Source organism: Erythrolamprus reginae, chromosome 8 (genome assembly GCF_031021105.1).
Source record: "Erythrolamprus reginae isolate rEryReg1 chromosome 8, rEryReg1.hap1, whole genome shotgun sequence".
Classification (NCBI taxonomy): Eukaryota; Metazoa; Chordata; class Lepidosauria; order Squamata; family Dipsadidae; genus Erythrolamprus; species Erythrolamprus reginae.
This window is the reverse complement of record NC_091957.1, coordinates 13480119-13495075: the sequence shown is the minus strand read 5'-3', so window position 1 is coordinate 13495075 and position 14957 is coordinate 13480119. Positions and strand designations below refer to the sequence as shown.

The 14957-nt window shown below is 40.5% G+C and overlaps 1 protein-coding gene across 3 annotated transcripts in view; it reads left to right on the top strand.

Moving 5' to 3' along the window:
* Positions 1–13601, top strand: part of OLFM1 (olfactomedin 1) — a 74778-nt gene extending 61177 nt beyond the window's left edge. For all 3 annotated transcript variants that reach the window (XM_070758205.1, XM_070758206.1, XM_070758204.1), the window contains exons 5-6: positions 8078–8184; positions 11976–13601. In XM_070758205.1, coding sequence (XP_070614306.1) covers positions 8078–8184; positions 11976–12650 — 782 coding nt within the window. In that variant the 3' untranslated portion in view covers positions 12651–13601. The remainder of the gene's footprint in view (positions 1–8077; positions 8185–11975) is intronic.
* Positions 13602–14957: the final 1356 nt, after the last annotated feature.

Here is a 14957-nt window from a genome sequence, read left to right as displayed (position 1 = left end):
ATCTTTCTTGGATTGCTGTTCTAAGAGGAATCCATAGTTGGTGAAACCCATTTGTCTCAAGGATGGGGATAAACAGAAACATCCCAAAGCCATGGTACCTCTTTGTCAACTCATCTGAGATCCAAGGAACTTAACAAATATTATTTATTTATTGAAGGAGATGGTCTTGAAATATAGTACATAAGATAGGAGGATCGAGAACTTCTTTTAATCTGAAAGCAGAGATCAGATAACTATTAGTCACTTCTTGATGTGGTAGCTTTTATAGAATTGTAATTAGATGCCTGATTGATACCTATATTATTGTGAGTTGGGCATTATATATTTCTCTTATATGACACAGTTCTTCCTAAATAGCCCTAACTGCTACAAAGCTGAATTCAGCTATCAAATCCTAATGTCTAAAACCAAATACCCTAATAAATTCACCTTTCTGCCCTTTATTGTGGATGGAGTGATGTTCCTGGATTTTCCAAAACAGACATATGAAAACATAACTCATTGTGCATGACTGTTGAGATGAAACACTATCCTGTTATTAAGGGGTCACGCAGGACTTATGTCCTTGAAAGCTGGTGGCTTCCATTAAATAAAATATTTAAAATTATATTTATATTAATTTTAAGGCCTGCTATTTCTCCATATTTCTCTTTTTCCCTTAATAAAATTGATCCTGTCTCATTTGGCTCTTCAATGAAAAATACCAGGTTGTCTGCAAACGCTTGAATTTTGTACTCTTCCTTCTTAATCCTAGTTCCTTTCATTTCTGTGTTTGCTCTAATCTTCCTTAATAAAAATTCTAGTGTAAAAATAAATAGCAGAGATGATAAAGGACATCCTTGACAGATTCCTTTTGTTATTTTAAATGGTCTTATGATGTCTCTGTTTATTATTATGTTCGCTTTTTGTGCACAATATACAGTCTCTATCATTTGTTCAAATCTCTTTTCATATTTCATTTCTTTGATCTGCCTAATCATATATTTCCAATTTAAGTTGTCAAAAGCTTTTTATGCATCCAGAAAAACAAGTGCAACTTATTTCTCCAGATGTGCTTCATAATATTCTAATATGTTTAAAACTGTTCTTGTATTGTCTTGTTGGAAGAAAACAGTTTTGGTCGGGTTGAATTATGTAATTTAAGATTTTCTTCATTCTTCCAGCCATGATATTCATAAAAAAATTTGTAGTGCACATTTAGAAGTGAAACTTGCCTATAGTTTTGGATTTGACTTTCATATGTACCTGCTTTCTTAATGATTGTATGACAGAGGCATTTTGGCTTCGAATAACACTTTGTTACAAAGTTCTATAAGTATTGGTTCTATTGATTCCCATTTATTTTAATAAAAGTCACCGGGGTACCATCTGGGCCCAGGGCTTTATTTTTTTTCCTGATTTTGGATTGCTTCTCTTAATTAATTTACGGTTATCTCTTTATTTAACATCTTTCTTTTTTTCTTCTTCCAATATTATCCTGGATTCTTCTTTTAAATAACCTTTTTTTTCTCAACTTCCTCCTGTCTATAGGTTCTCAGATTAATTAATTACAATCTTCTGAATTTTCTCTTTCTTATTTTATAATGTCTATATAGGTTCTCAGAGTAATTAATTACAATCTTCCGAATTTCCTCTTCTTTATTTTAGAAATTCACACCTTCATCTTTCAGGTGGTGAATTATCCTATTTTCTTTTTCCTAATTTGTATGCCAGTCACCTTCTCATCTTATTGGCATATTTGAAAAGGTGTTGATTCATATGTTTAAAGTTGTTTACATATTCTGCCTTGCTCTATTAAGTACAATTTGTGTTTACTCAATGCTATTTGACAGTTTGCTCATCACATGGTTTAATTTGAAGATTTTTTTTCTAGTTGACCGATTTCTTCCTTTAAGATGCCCTTTTTGTTTTCCCCCCTCTTTTTTGATATGTATGCCATTGTTACTTCACTTGTATAAGCTTTTAGGGTATCCCACAAATTTTGTAAAGAGGTATATTTTTAAAATTTATATCGAGAAATAAAGTCAATTCCTTTTTAACTCTCTGTGGATACTCATCTTCCTGTAGGATTTAGTGGAGTCATGGTCCACTTTTTATGTTTTGTTTTTTGGCCTTTCCATGTTATCTTCAGGGGATTATGGTCTGCCCATATGTTTGAATTGATCTTTACGTTATCTACCATTTTACTTAATTCTTTATTGGCCCATATCATATCTATTCTTGAAAAGAATTTATGGGAGTTCAAATAAATAGTATTTTTTTTTCATTGGGATTTAATGCCTTCGACACATCCATTAAATTCAATTCTTCAACCATGTCAAAATAAATTGGTAGTACATTTTGCCTGTTTACAATCACTCATAATCTTTTTTGATATTTATTATCCCATTGTAATCTCTTACAATACATATCTTCTTACAATTTATTTCAATCATTTTTCATGGATTTTTTTGTAAAACTCTTGTTTGAGGCGTATTTATTTATTTATTTATTTATTTATTAGATTTGTATGCCGCCCCTCTCCGTAGAATATTAACCAATAATATTTTCATTCCCCTTATTGTTAATTCCAGCATTAGTACCCTTCCTTTCAAATCTCTATTAATTATATTCACTTTTATTCTGTTTTTCACATGTCACTACTCCTTTTTTTTCTTTTTGGCCAATGCCATAAACATTTCCCCTATTTCTTATGTTCCAAATATTTTTGATTTTGTTTTTTTAATATGAAAATCCTGGAAATATATAATATCCACATTTTGTTTAATTATTTGTGTTTGTGTGTATGTGTGTATAATATATATTCTTTTTACCAAGTCATTCAACCCACTTACATTTATAGAGAAAAGTTGTATCTCCTTTTCCATTATTTCTGATTATCTGTGTTTTTAAACTTTCCTTGCTCTAGTAACTCTTTGTGTTCTTACTCTACCTCTCTGTTCTTGTTGTTTCTCTGTGGTTACTTTACCTCCTTTTCTTCTTCAACTCCCTCTTCTTGACTCTCTCTATTTCCAATCTCTCTCTACTAGTTGATTCCTCCTCTGTCCCCACTAATTGTACATTTCCTTTGCATTTTCTAAACTGTCAATTTTGATTCTTTTAAATTTTTTTAATTCCACTATTTGTATTTTCTGTTGGGTTTTTTTTTTTATTGCTTCTTGGATCAAGCCTAACCAAAATGTTAGTGAAAAATATGACTCTAAAACAGGAAAGAGAACTAGAGAGAAAATTGGGACTAAAATGTACAAAGAAAATTAAATATTTGGGTATATGGCTAACAGCGAGATGCTCTTCAATCAAAAAAGATAATTACGGGAAATTAATATAGAAATAAAAACAGATTTTGAAAGATGGGGAACATTACAGTTATCAATACTAAGTTATATTTCAATGATTAAAATCAACATTCTGCCAAAATTGCTCTATTTCTTCCAAATCATACCCATAAAATTAGATTAAAAATTCTTTACAGAATTGAATAAAATTACAATAAAATTCATTTGGGTAGGGAAAAAAGCAAGAATAAAATTAATAGACCTTCAGGATGAAATAAGCAGAGATGGGATGGGGCTCCCTGATTGAAAGCTGTACTATAAAGCAACTTTGGTATAGGTCAAAGAGTGGGTCAATCTAAGAAACAAATGATTACTAACATTAGAGGGACATGATCTATCAAAAGGATGGCATACCTAGCTATGGGATAAAGGAAATAAACAGCATACATGTTTTAGGAGACACAAAACACCACATCCTACACATTCACTGGGCACAGGCTGGGCTCTAGTGGTCCCAAGCCTGGCGGCATAAATGCATTTTCAGATTCTTATGAAAGGCAAAGAGGGTGGGGGCAGTGCAAATCTCCTGGGGGAGCTGATTCCAGAGAGCCGGGGCCACTATAGAGAAGGCTCTTCCCTTAGGTCCCGCCAAACAACATTGCCTAGTTGACGGGACCTGGGGAAGGCCGACTCAGTAGGACCCAACCAGACACTGGGATTCGTGTGGCAGAAGGCGGCCCTGCAAGTAATCTGGTCCTATGCCATATAGGGCTTTATAATAGCTCTTAACCAACACTTTGAATCGGGTCTGGAAACCAATTGGCTGCCAGGACATTCCGTGGACTGCTGGAGAAACATGGGCATACCGTGGCAGGCCCATGACAGCTCGCACGGCTGCATTCTGCACAATTTGTAGTTTCCAAACACTTCAAAGGTAACCCCATGTAGAGAGCATTGCAATAGTTGAACCTCAAGGTGATAAGGGCATGAGCTTATTTAGGGGAAACATGATGTGTGTGTGTGTGTGTGTGTGTGTGTGTGTTTGTAGATTTTCACGGGTATAAGGTATGTAGGTCTTAGTGTATCCTAGTCAACAAGAAAAGATCCAAATATGCCAAAACCTACACCCATACATACACACACGCATTTATACACATGCATGCACACACACACACACACATTTATTTGTTTGTTTGTTTGTTTATAAATTATATGAGTTCCCCTATGTTTGAAATGAAGAACTTGCTCTCAAGAAGTGGTGAGTTCATTTTAACGAGAGGTCTTCAGACAGATGCTGGGTGATCTTCTCTCTTCCATCTCTGGCCTTTGGTGATGCTAATCTTTTGTGAAGAACACAATTTTGGCAAGGATCTCTTATGGTTGTGGAAGTCTTGCACCTGTTTTTGAAGGAGGCGCCAAAGACATGACTTGTGTTTTGATGTGCCTTGCTTGCCTCCAGAGGTGTATATTTTTCAGAGTATAAGACGCACCTTAGTTTTGGGAGGAAAATAGGGAAAAAAATTATCTGCCTACCAGGTATTCATCTGGCTAGTCCTTAGTCTGGTCAGTTTCAGCACATTACTTTGCTGGTTCTGAGTGCACATGCTTGCTTTTTATAGCCTAGTTGGGGATGAAAAACAGTTTCCAAAACACTTCACTTCCCTCTCTCTACAGAGAGAGAAACAATGAGAAAAGCAGGCAAAGGGATGATCACTTCACTAGCAAAACACAGAAGATCATTTCACTCATTAGCATCTCATTGGGGCTAAAAAGGCAGAAAATCACTTGCTAGCATAGCATGGGAAAATCACTCAGAGGGAGCAAGAATGAAAAAAGCAGGAAAAGGGAAGATCTCTTAGCTAGCAAAGCAAAGCATGGAAGATCACATTAGCACTGAATGTAGCATAGTAAAAGCTCCATTATGATGATGGATGGATGGATGGATGGAGGGAGGGAGGGAGGGAGGGAGGGAGGGATGGATTGATATGCCCTGAGGACATGGGGCAGCTTACAACATATAAAAACAATGCAAACTCAGTATCCAATTAATATTAAAACAGTTAATCTAAAACCCAAACAATATTAAAATCACACAACATATGCTACACTCATTTGGCCAGGGGGCAAGGGTCTAATGGCCCCAAGCCTAGAGGTTCATGGAGGATGCGTTCCAAGACCACCTGTGAAAAATGAATTTCCTTGAAGTAGAGGAAAGATAGTTTTTTATGTATTTATTTGGACTTTTAAAACTCACCCTTTGCATTAAACAGTCATTCTATAATGTTTCTCAGCTGGAACTACATGTGATATCCTACCAGTTTCTTTAATAGAGCACAGTCGTACTGTAGAAGAATTTTACGAATTTTTAATGGATTTAAAATTTTCAATGGATTTAATGGATTTAAGCCCCCTTTTAAAACCTGTGAAGTAGCGAATCCGCAAAAGATGAACTGCGAAGTAGCGAGGCATTACTGTACTCCACCCTCACATATAGAAGGGGGTGTTCGTTTATTTGGATGACATTCTCATCTTTAGTGAGACGTTAGAGGAGCACGCGAAGCTAGTGCAACAAGTCTTAGGAAAACTTCTGGTCACCAAGCTGTACACAAAACTTTCCAAATGTGAATTTCACAAAACCTCCCTAGACTACCTGGTATATTGCATCTCCTAAAAGAGGCTGATAATTAGGGTGTGTCTTATACTCTGAATGTAGCTTTTTTTTCCAGCCCTAACTAGCTGCTAACGATCTTCCCAGCTCTTACCTTGCAGGTTCTTTCATTGTTTATCTCTTTGAAGAATGTTTTCCAAGCCCTAAGTCTTTGCAGGGTTTGTTTCATTACTCTAACTTGCTTTGAGTAAGTTTCTTTTCAGTCCTAACCAGGTGCTAACAATGTTCCCAGCTCTTACCGGCTTGCAAGCTCTTTCATTGTTACTTTCCACCAAGAATGTATTCCAAACCCTGTCTTTGTAGGGGTTGTTTTCATTGCTTTACTTGCTCCAGATATTTCTTTCCACCCTAACCAGGTGCTATTAATGTACCCAAGCTCTTTCATTGTTACTCTCTGCAAAGAAGAATGCTTTCCAAGCCCTAAGACTTTGCCGGGTTTTTTCCATTGCTCTAACTTGCTCAGACTGTTTCTTTCCAGATGCTAATGATGTTCCCAGCTCTTACCGGCTTGCAAGCTCTTTCATTGTTATTCTCTCAGAATACATTTTTTAAAAGCCCTTAACCAGGGGATAAAATAATGTGCTGAAGCTGACCAGACTAAAGACACTAGCTAGATGAATACCTGGTAAGCAGATTCTTTTCCCTATTTTCCTGCCCAAAAACTAAGGTGTGTCTTATATTACAGTGTGTCTTATACTCTGAAAAATACGTTAATTGCACGAGAGCAAATTCCTTCTAGATTGTCAAGGTTATCCTTTGTCTTTACACTTCTGCACCTGCATGGAAGGAGATGGGAGTTGCTGCTAAGCTGGCAGGTGAAGATAGGTCAACCTGGGGACTTGGGTGGAGAAACCCCGGGGACTTCAGATTCAGGTTTCTCCCAGATGTGCCAGTGTGGCACACTTTGCCTCGGACTCTGCCTTGGAACACTTTGCCTCGGACTCTGATTCTGTCTTCGATGCTATTTGCAACTGTTTTCCAAAGCATCAGAAGGTAGTGCAAGAAACAATGGATGGAAACTAATCAAGGAGAAGCCCAAAAGTGCTTTTTTTTCTTTTTAAGTCCAAGCACCTGGACTTTTTGGTTTTTCTTTTAAGATGTTTCGCTTCTCTTCCAAGGAGCTTCTTCAGTTTTGACTGGAGGGGGGAATAGAAGGATTTATGCCCCTTGCAGACAGCTGGTGATTTGCACCCTTTTAGCAGGTCGTATAATAATAATAATAATAATAATAATAATAATAATAATAATAATAATTTATTGGATTTGTATGCCACCCCTCTCCCTAGACTCTGCAGGTTACCTGCAGGTTTATCAATGGCAAAGTCCACTTGCCTCTTGAAAAAAAAACCCACCTTTGGGACAACCATGGCCTAGATCAGTGTTTCCCAACCTTGGCAACTTGAATATATTTGGACTTCAACTCCCAGAATTCCCCAGCCAGCATTCGCTGGCTGGGGAATTCTGGGAGTTGAAGTCCAAATATATTCAAGTTGCCAAGGTTGGGAAACACTGATCTAGATGGCGGAGAATCTCTATAGACATTGAATGGAGAGAAGCAACCTGGAATTAAGGACACATTTTTTAACAGTGAGGACAATTAACAGTGGAACAGGTTGCCTACAGAGGTTGTGGGTGGCTCCATCATTGGATGTCCACTTGTCTGGAATGGTATAAGGTCCCCTTCTTGAGGAAGGAGCTGGACTAGAAAACCTCCAAGTTCCCTTTCAACTCTGTTATGATTCGACACTATTCCATGGTGAGAAGCAGCTGTTCTGGCTTTGTTTCTTCTCTATATGAGGAGCAGCTATTTTCACTATCAATGGGGTCCTCTGTGCATACTCCTTGCCATCACACCCTGCAATTGTGGAATCTCCACCAACACCACCAACACCCAAAAAAACCCCACACTCACTTCTTCTGGCATCTCAGCCAATTTCTCCTGCTGTGAACTCAAAACTACCATCCAAAGAAGTGGAGAAAAGTTGCAAATCTGATTTAGGAAACATCAGAAGCCACTTTCCCAGGACAAGGAAAATCTCCAAATTTTGACCCCGAATTACGCAGGCCGTAAGGTGGAGGGTGGGGAGGGAATTGTAGGACTTTCTTACTATTGTTGCGTTCCACTATTTTGCAGCGTGTGGGAAATTGACTGCAATAAGCGATCCCATCACCGTAAAGACCTCCGGCTCAAGATTCGGCTCCTGGATGACGGACCCCTTGGCTCCCGAGGGCGAAAGCAAGGTAAGGTCCATTTCCATGTACAGTGTTACAAACGCCTCGTCATACAAACTTTTCGAGATACAAACCCAGGGTTTAAGATTTTTTTTGCCTCTTCTTACAAACTATTTTCACCTTAAAAACCCACCGCCGCCGCTGGGATGCACCGCCTCCGGACTTCCGTTGCCAGCGAAGCGCCCGTTTTTGCGTTGCTGGGATTCTCCTGAGGCTCCAGACTTCCGTGTTTTTGTGATGCTGCAGGGGAATCCCAGCAGGGGAATCCAGCAGCGCAAAAATGGGTGCTTTGCTGGCAATGGAAGTCTGGAAATGGGATTTCGAGGACTTCAGTGTTTTTACGATGCTGCGATTTCACTGATGCTCCCTTCGCTGGGAAACCCCACCTCCAGACTTCTGTTGCCAGCAAAGTGCTCGTTTTTGCGATGCTGCAATTCCCCTGCTGGGATTCCCTTGCAGCATCGCAAAAACACAAGTCCAGAGATGGGGTTTCCCATGGAGGGGAGCCTCAGGGGAATCCCAGCAGCATAAAAACGGGCGCTTCAGCTGTCAAAAGGGGTGAATTTTGGGCTTGCACGCATTAATCGCTTTTCCATTGATTCCTATGGGAAACATTGTTTCGTCTTACAAACTTTTCACCTTAAGAACCTCGTCCCGGAACCAATTAAGTTTTTAAGACAACGTATCACTGTACCTGCCTTTGATGCTATGAACAGGGCAGTAAGGCAGAGGTCTTCAAACTTTAGATCTGCCACGTGACGATACGGGGCACCCTTCCAAAGCACCCTCAGTGATTCTGAGACCTCTTCACATCGTCCAGAAGGCTAGCTGTACCTCAGGGGTCCTCAAAATTGGCAACTTTAAAACCTCTGGACTTCAACTCCCAGAATTCTCCAGCCTGCATAACTGGGAGTTGAAGTCCACAAGTCTTAAAGTTGCCAAGTTTGAGGACCCCTGCAGTAAGGCTTTGACCACAATATTTTTCCCAAGGAAAAGAGCTACATTGTCCAAACCCACTGAGCAAACCCATGCAAGATTTCGGTGATTTTTTTTTCCCGCTTCCTTGCATGGGTAGAAGCAAAAAATCACCAAAATCTATCTTGTGCGCACATCCCTGTTCTGTCGAGGTCTCTGGTAGACTCCTCCCGAAAATTCACAGATACAAATGTCAGACACACACACGTTTGAAAATTCAAAACAATGTTTGAATCCAAATGAACTAAGTACTATTTTTGTATAGCAAAGAGCACTCGTCTCCAAACAAACTGGTAATTTGTACAAGTCCCTTATCAGTTCTGTGATGCTTAGCTTGCAGCTGTGAGGCAATTCACAGTCCTTCTTCTTTCACAAAGTGAAACACACTATGCTCTGGTTTAGTTTCAAAGCGGGGAAAAATCAGTACACAAAGGTCGAAGTCAGCAAGGCAGGCACGAAACACAAGGATCAGATAATGGCCAAACCCACAGGCTGCTATTTATAGCAGCCTCACTAATTACCACAGCCCCACCCAACCACAGGTGGCCTCATTTTCTTTGATAATAATCTCTCAGTTGTTGCTGCCTATGCATCGCTCTCCGCATGCGTGGCTGTATCATTAACTCTTGTTCCGAATCCAAGGAGGAGCTAGATGATTGATCTCCTTCTGAGCTGTCTGCCACACTCTCCTCCTCCCTGTCACTCATGTCTTCTTGGTCAGAGGAGCCTTCATCAGCAGATTCCACCGGGAGCACAACAGGCCTGCGGCATGTGGGTGTCTCCCCTGTCGCGCTGGAAATTGCCAGCCCCCAACGACATTGAGAAACATCCAGTAGTTAGATAGTTAACTCTGTCTAGTAAGGTAGCTCCTCCTCTGTGTGATGTAACCTGTTTGCTCACATCCCCTCTTCTTGATGAAGAAGGGCGGTCTCTATTTAGAGTCCATCTTTTCGGTTCATCTTTCCTAGCTATAAGATGTGCCATCTTATGTCTCCTCAGACATTTATTATTTTTATACTTTCTTAATAAAAGTAACTTGTTCATTCGAACATGCTTTGTCTGTACTTCAATACCCATCACCTCCGGAAGGTCCTGGCTCACTCCTCACGGGCTGAGCACCTTGCTTAAGGTAGGGTCCTTCTAATCCCGACATCCCCCACATTCACAGTCCTTGGGGCAGGAGCTGAGCCAGAGCTAACCACAACAATCCCCTTGCGAGATTTTGCTCCCTGTGCCTGCACATAAACTGGCTGAAGAAACACCACCCTTTTCCCCTTTTGATGTGGCTGTGCAAAAGGAACTGTGGCTCCAAAGAGGATCCACCGTCCTCCTGAATGAGCAGAGCTCTCCTGGTTTACCAATAACAGAAGAGGGAAGCTTCCTCTCAATTCTGCTGCCCATCAGAACACACGGAGATAATTACACATCACTTAGATGAGAGGGCTCGGGTAAAGAGCTCAGCACTTAACAGAGACTATCCGGGTTTTCTTGGCTTCACTTGGTCGTCTGCCTTTGGAGGACTCCTTTTCTCTCCATGAAGAGGTGGGAAGGGTTGTGTCCATGGGTGTCAGTCTGAAGGTCCACAGAAGGTTTGCCTGTGTTATTAGCAAAGGCACTTAGGCTCCTATGCCTCTTTACAGTGTAGAACAGGGAAGGGCTCAAAGCAGAGACCATTGTAGGAGCGAAAGAAGCCAACTTTATTCCAAGAGTGAAAGCATCAAAAATAAAAACTTATTTTTTCAGCCACCTTTCTTATAGGAGTGTTATCTCTATGCAACTTTCAGCACAGTTTACATGGTGTGGTCATTCATACACAACGAGCAGTACAGCATTCATACTGTTGCAAAATCTAGGGAAGTCTTGGCAGTAGGCTTTGAGGTTTCAGCAAAAGCATTCCTCTTACATTTTGCTACAAGCTAGAATTTCACCAGGCTAAAATTTTCCCAAGCTTTCAGGCCTACCCAGAGCTTTGTGTTTGCAAAGCCTAGGGTTCAAAACTCATGCTAACTTATGCTAACAGCATAATGTGAACTGAGGACCCATATGTGGCTTTGGATCACATCTGGGCATGCCCAACCATGTGACCTTAGACCTACACAAGGAATACTACATTACAGCCTTTTCTAAATGCTTTACACAGTCAGCCTCTTGCCCCCAACAATCTGGCTCCTCAGTTTACCCATCTTGGAAGGACCGAAGGCTGAGTCAACCTTGAACTCCTGGCAGGGAGCAGAGTTAGTCTGCAATGTTGCATTCTAACCACTGTGTACCATGGAAGGAAGAAGGAAGAAAGGGAGGAGGGGGGAGGGAGGGAGGGAGGAAGAGCAATAGCAGTAACACTTAGACTTATATATCACAACAGGGTTTACAAAGTCAGCCTATTTCCCCCAACTATCTGGGTCCTCGTTTTACCCACCTTGGAAGGGCAAAAGGCTGAGTCGACCTTGAGCCCAGTGAGATCCAGGCAGCCGGCAGGCAGCAGACATAGCCTGCAGTCCTGCACTCTAACCACTGCACTACCACAACTCTTCATAGAAATTATGGGTAACTTTGAAAGAAATGAAACTTGTTGAAATTATTAAATCTGTCACATAATGTGATATGACAGATGGTCTTATCAAAAGCCTTTATATGTGATACATGTATTTATACAGAGTGTGGTGGCTTTGATATTGGAAATGGTGACTGAAGCAGATGGGAATTGTAGTCCCCCAGTTGGAGAGCACCAGATTAGAGAAGGCTACTGACTTTTGACAGCAGAAACGTGAGATGGGTCAATCTTTTTAATGCTCTTTGCTTCTCTGTGTTCTGCTGCTCTTCCCTAGGTCTGGTACATGGACAGTTATCACAACAACCGATTTGTCCGCGAATACAAGTCCATGTCGGACTTTATGAACACCGATAACTTCACCTCTCACCGCCTTCCACATCCATGGTCCGGCACCGGCCAAGTGGTCTACAACGGCTCGATTTATTTCAACAAATACCAAAGCCACATCATCATCAGATTTGACTTGAAAACGGAGACCATCCTTAAAACCCGTAGCTTGGATTACGCCGGCTACAATAATGTCTACCATTACGCCTGGGGGGGCCATTCAGACATCGACCTCATGGTGGACGAGAACGGGCTGTGGGCGGTCTACGCCACCAACCAAAATGCGGGGAACATTGTCATCAGCAAGCTGGACCCCAACACCTTGCAGAGCCTCCAGACCTGGAACACCAGCTACCCCAAGCGCAGTGCCGGCGAAGGGTTCATCATCTGCGGCACGCTGTATGTCACCAACGGCTACTCGGGAGGGACCAAGGTGACCTACGCATACCAGACCAACAGCTCCACTTACGAATACATAGACATCCCGTTCCTAAACAAATACTCACACATTTCCATGCTGGACTACAACCCTAAGGACAGAGCCCTTTACGCTTGGAACAATGGGCACCAAATACTTTACAACGTCACCCTTTTCCACGTCATCAGGTCTGACGAGTTATAGTCCTTTTTTGGGGGGTGCGGAGATGGGACTGAAGGCTTCACGCACAGCAAACTCCCCACGACAGGGACAAACATATTTTAAAGTATCAAAAGGGAAGTTTCAAAACGGAACAGCTGCCAGACCGGAAACGGAGAGGATTATACCTGAGTTAAAACTGCAAGATGAGAACTTACCTCTCAAATGTCAAACGACTATTATCGAACAACAGGAATAAAAGAATAATAATAATAATAATAATAATAATAATAATAATAATAATGAAATGCGCTACTCATTTGCAGCTGGAACTGCACTTGAAAAATACTTTACAACGACTTTTTCAGGATGGGGCCGGGGTGGTTGTTCCTCCCCCCCCCCCATTTATGTTCCAATAGCAGAGCTGTAGTTACAGAGTACGATGAAAGGCGATGACTGTTGGACGTTCATTAGGGGTTACCTGGGTTTCTTCTTTCCTCTCTTTTTTTTTCTTTTTGGCCTCTGTTCTCTTTCTTGATGTGTTGCATGGACACTTCTCTACATCACAGAGAGCATGGATGAATGTCTGGGGGTTGTTTGACAGCGTACAGTTGATTCACACTAGCAGAGTTTGATTTTTTTTTTAAATGAAAAGAGCGTTGTGTGTAAAGATTGTATAACCACTACAGCTAGCAACTCATCTCTCTCTCTCTCTCTCCCCCCTTTTCTGTGCTTTATGTCTCCTTTAGACGAACTGTTACGAGACCCAAAGTAGCTAATGGAACTGTGTCTTTAGTAGCTATAAAATACAAAAAGAAAAAAAAAAGTTATGTACTATTGACAAGCTGTTGTACCCAAATATTTGTTTGAACATGTATCCAACCAATAACTTGTACCCTAAATGTCTGTTATTAACCAGAGGTGGAAAACTTTATATGTCCAAGTTTATGCAATGAATGTTGTAAATGCAAACGATGTCATTTGAATTAATAAATGAAAGTTTCATATCTTATGAAAAGTCTTGTGTTTATGTCCAAACTAATGTTTGGAAGGGGATTCATAAGCAAGATGAACGTCACAAACAGACAAGCTTTGATTTCCTTCCGAATTCTATGAATATTTGAACGTTCTCTATATAATGTGTAAACATCCCTCCACTTGAAAGAGAATACCCTACGAAACTAGACTTACAATCCTGGGTCTTGAAAGCTTGGAACTACGACGCCTTAAACATGATCTAAGTATTGCCCACAAGATCATATGCTGCAATGTCCTGCCTGTCAAAGACTACTTCAGCTTCAACCACAACAACACAAGAGCACACAACAGATTCAAGCTTAACATTAACCGCTCCAAACTTGACTGTAAAAAATTAGTAATTGGGTTGTTGAAGCGTGGAACTCATTACTGGACTCCGTAGTATCATCCCCAACCCCCAACATTTTACCCTTTAGACTATCCACGGTTGACCTCTCCAAATTCCTAAGAGGTCAGTAAGGGGCGTACATAAGCGCACTAGAGTGCCTTCCCTCCCCTGTCTTATAGTCTCTCCTATATCTCTGATTTCTTCTCTACTATATCCTCTATAACCTTCATTGTGTATTATTGTGTATTGGACAAATTAAATAAATAAATAAAACAATCTCTACATTTTGGATTTTGGTACAACGGCCTTCCTTGCATTACAGATGAATAAATATTTATATATTGCATCTTTCAAAATCTCAGTGCCCTTTGAAATGTTGCAAAATAATAAATATGGTTTGCTCTGAGATAAGAAGACTCCAGTTTAATCATACCTTGAAAAAAATGAAAAGTTTTTCTGAAGGGCTCTGAGACGAGCTGTGAAATTCCAGCCCCACTGGTAACATTTCGGCTGGATGGATGTGGGGGACTCGGGGCGTGCTGACACTTCACCCCTTTGGGGACACCGTGTGCACATACAGGAGGCCAAATCTAGTTGCAAAGGATTAAAAATTATCCAGATTTTTCTTTAAAATAATAATAGTAGTAATAATTTATTAGATGTGTATGCCGCCCCTCTCCGAAGACTCGGGGCAGCTCACAACAATGAAACAATACAGATACAAATCTAATAATTAAAAACTCTAACCAAAACCCATTACCTTAAAAGCAATCGATACTACACAATCATAACCACACATAACTTTCAATGATCAGAGTGGGGGATATACTGAGTGGAGTAACTAAATGAATCCCTTAAGCAGGGGGGGGAGCTTAACAGTTTATAGTTTTTTTAAAAAAATTGCCATACTTCATAAAATGGGTGGAGGGGAATTAAAGATGGGTGAAAGACGTTGGCTGTATAGCACTGGCACTTAGCCCTTAGAC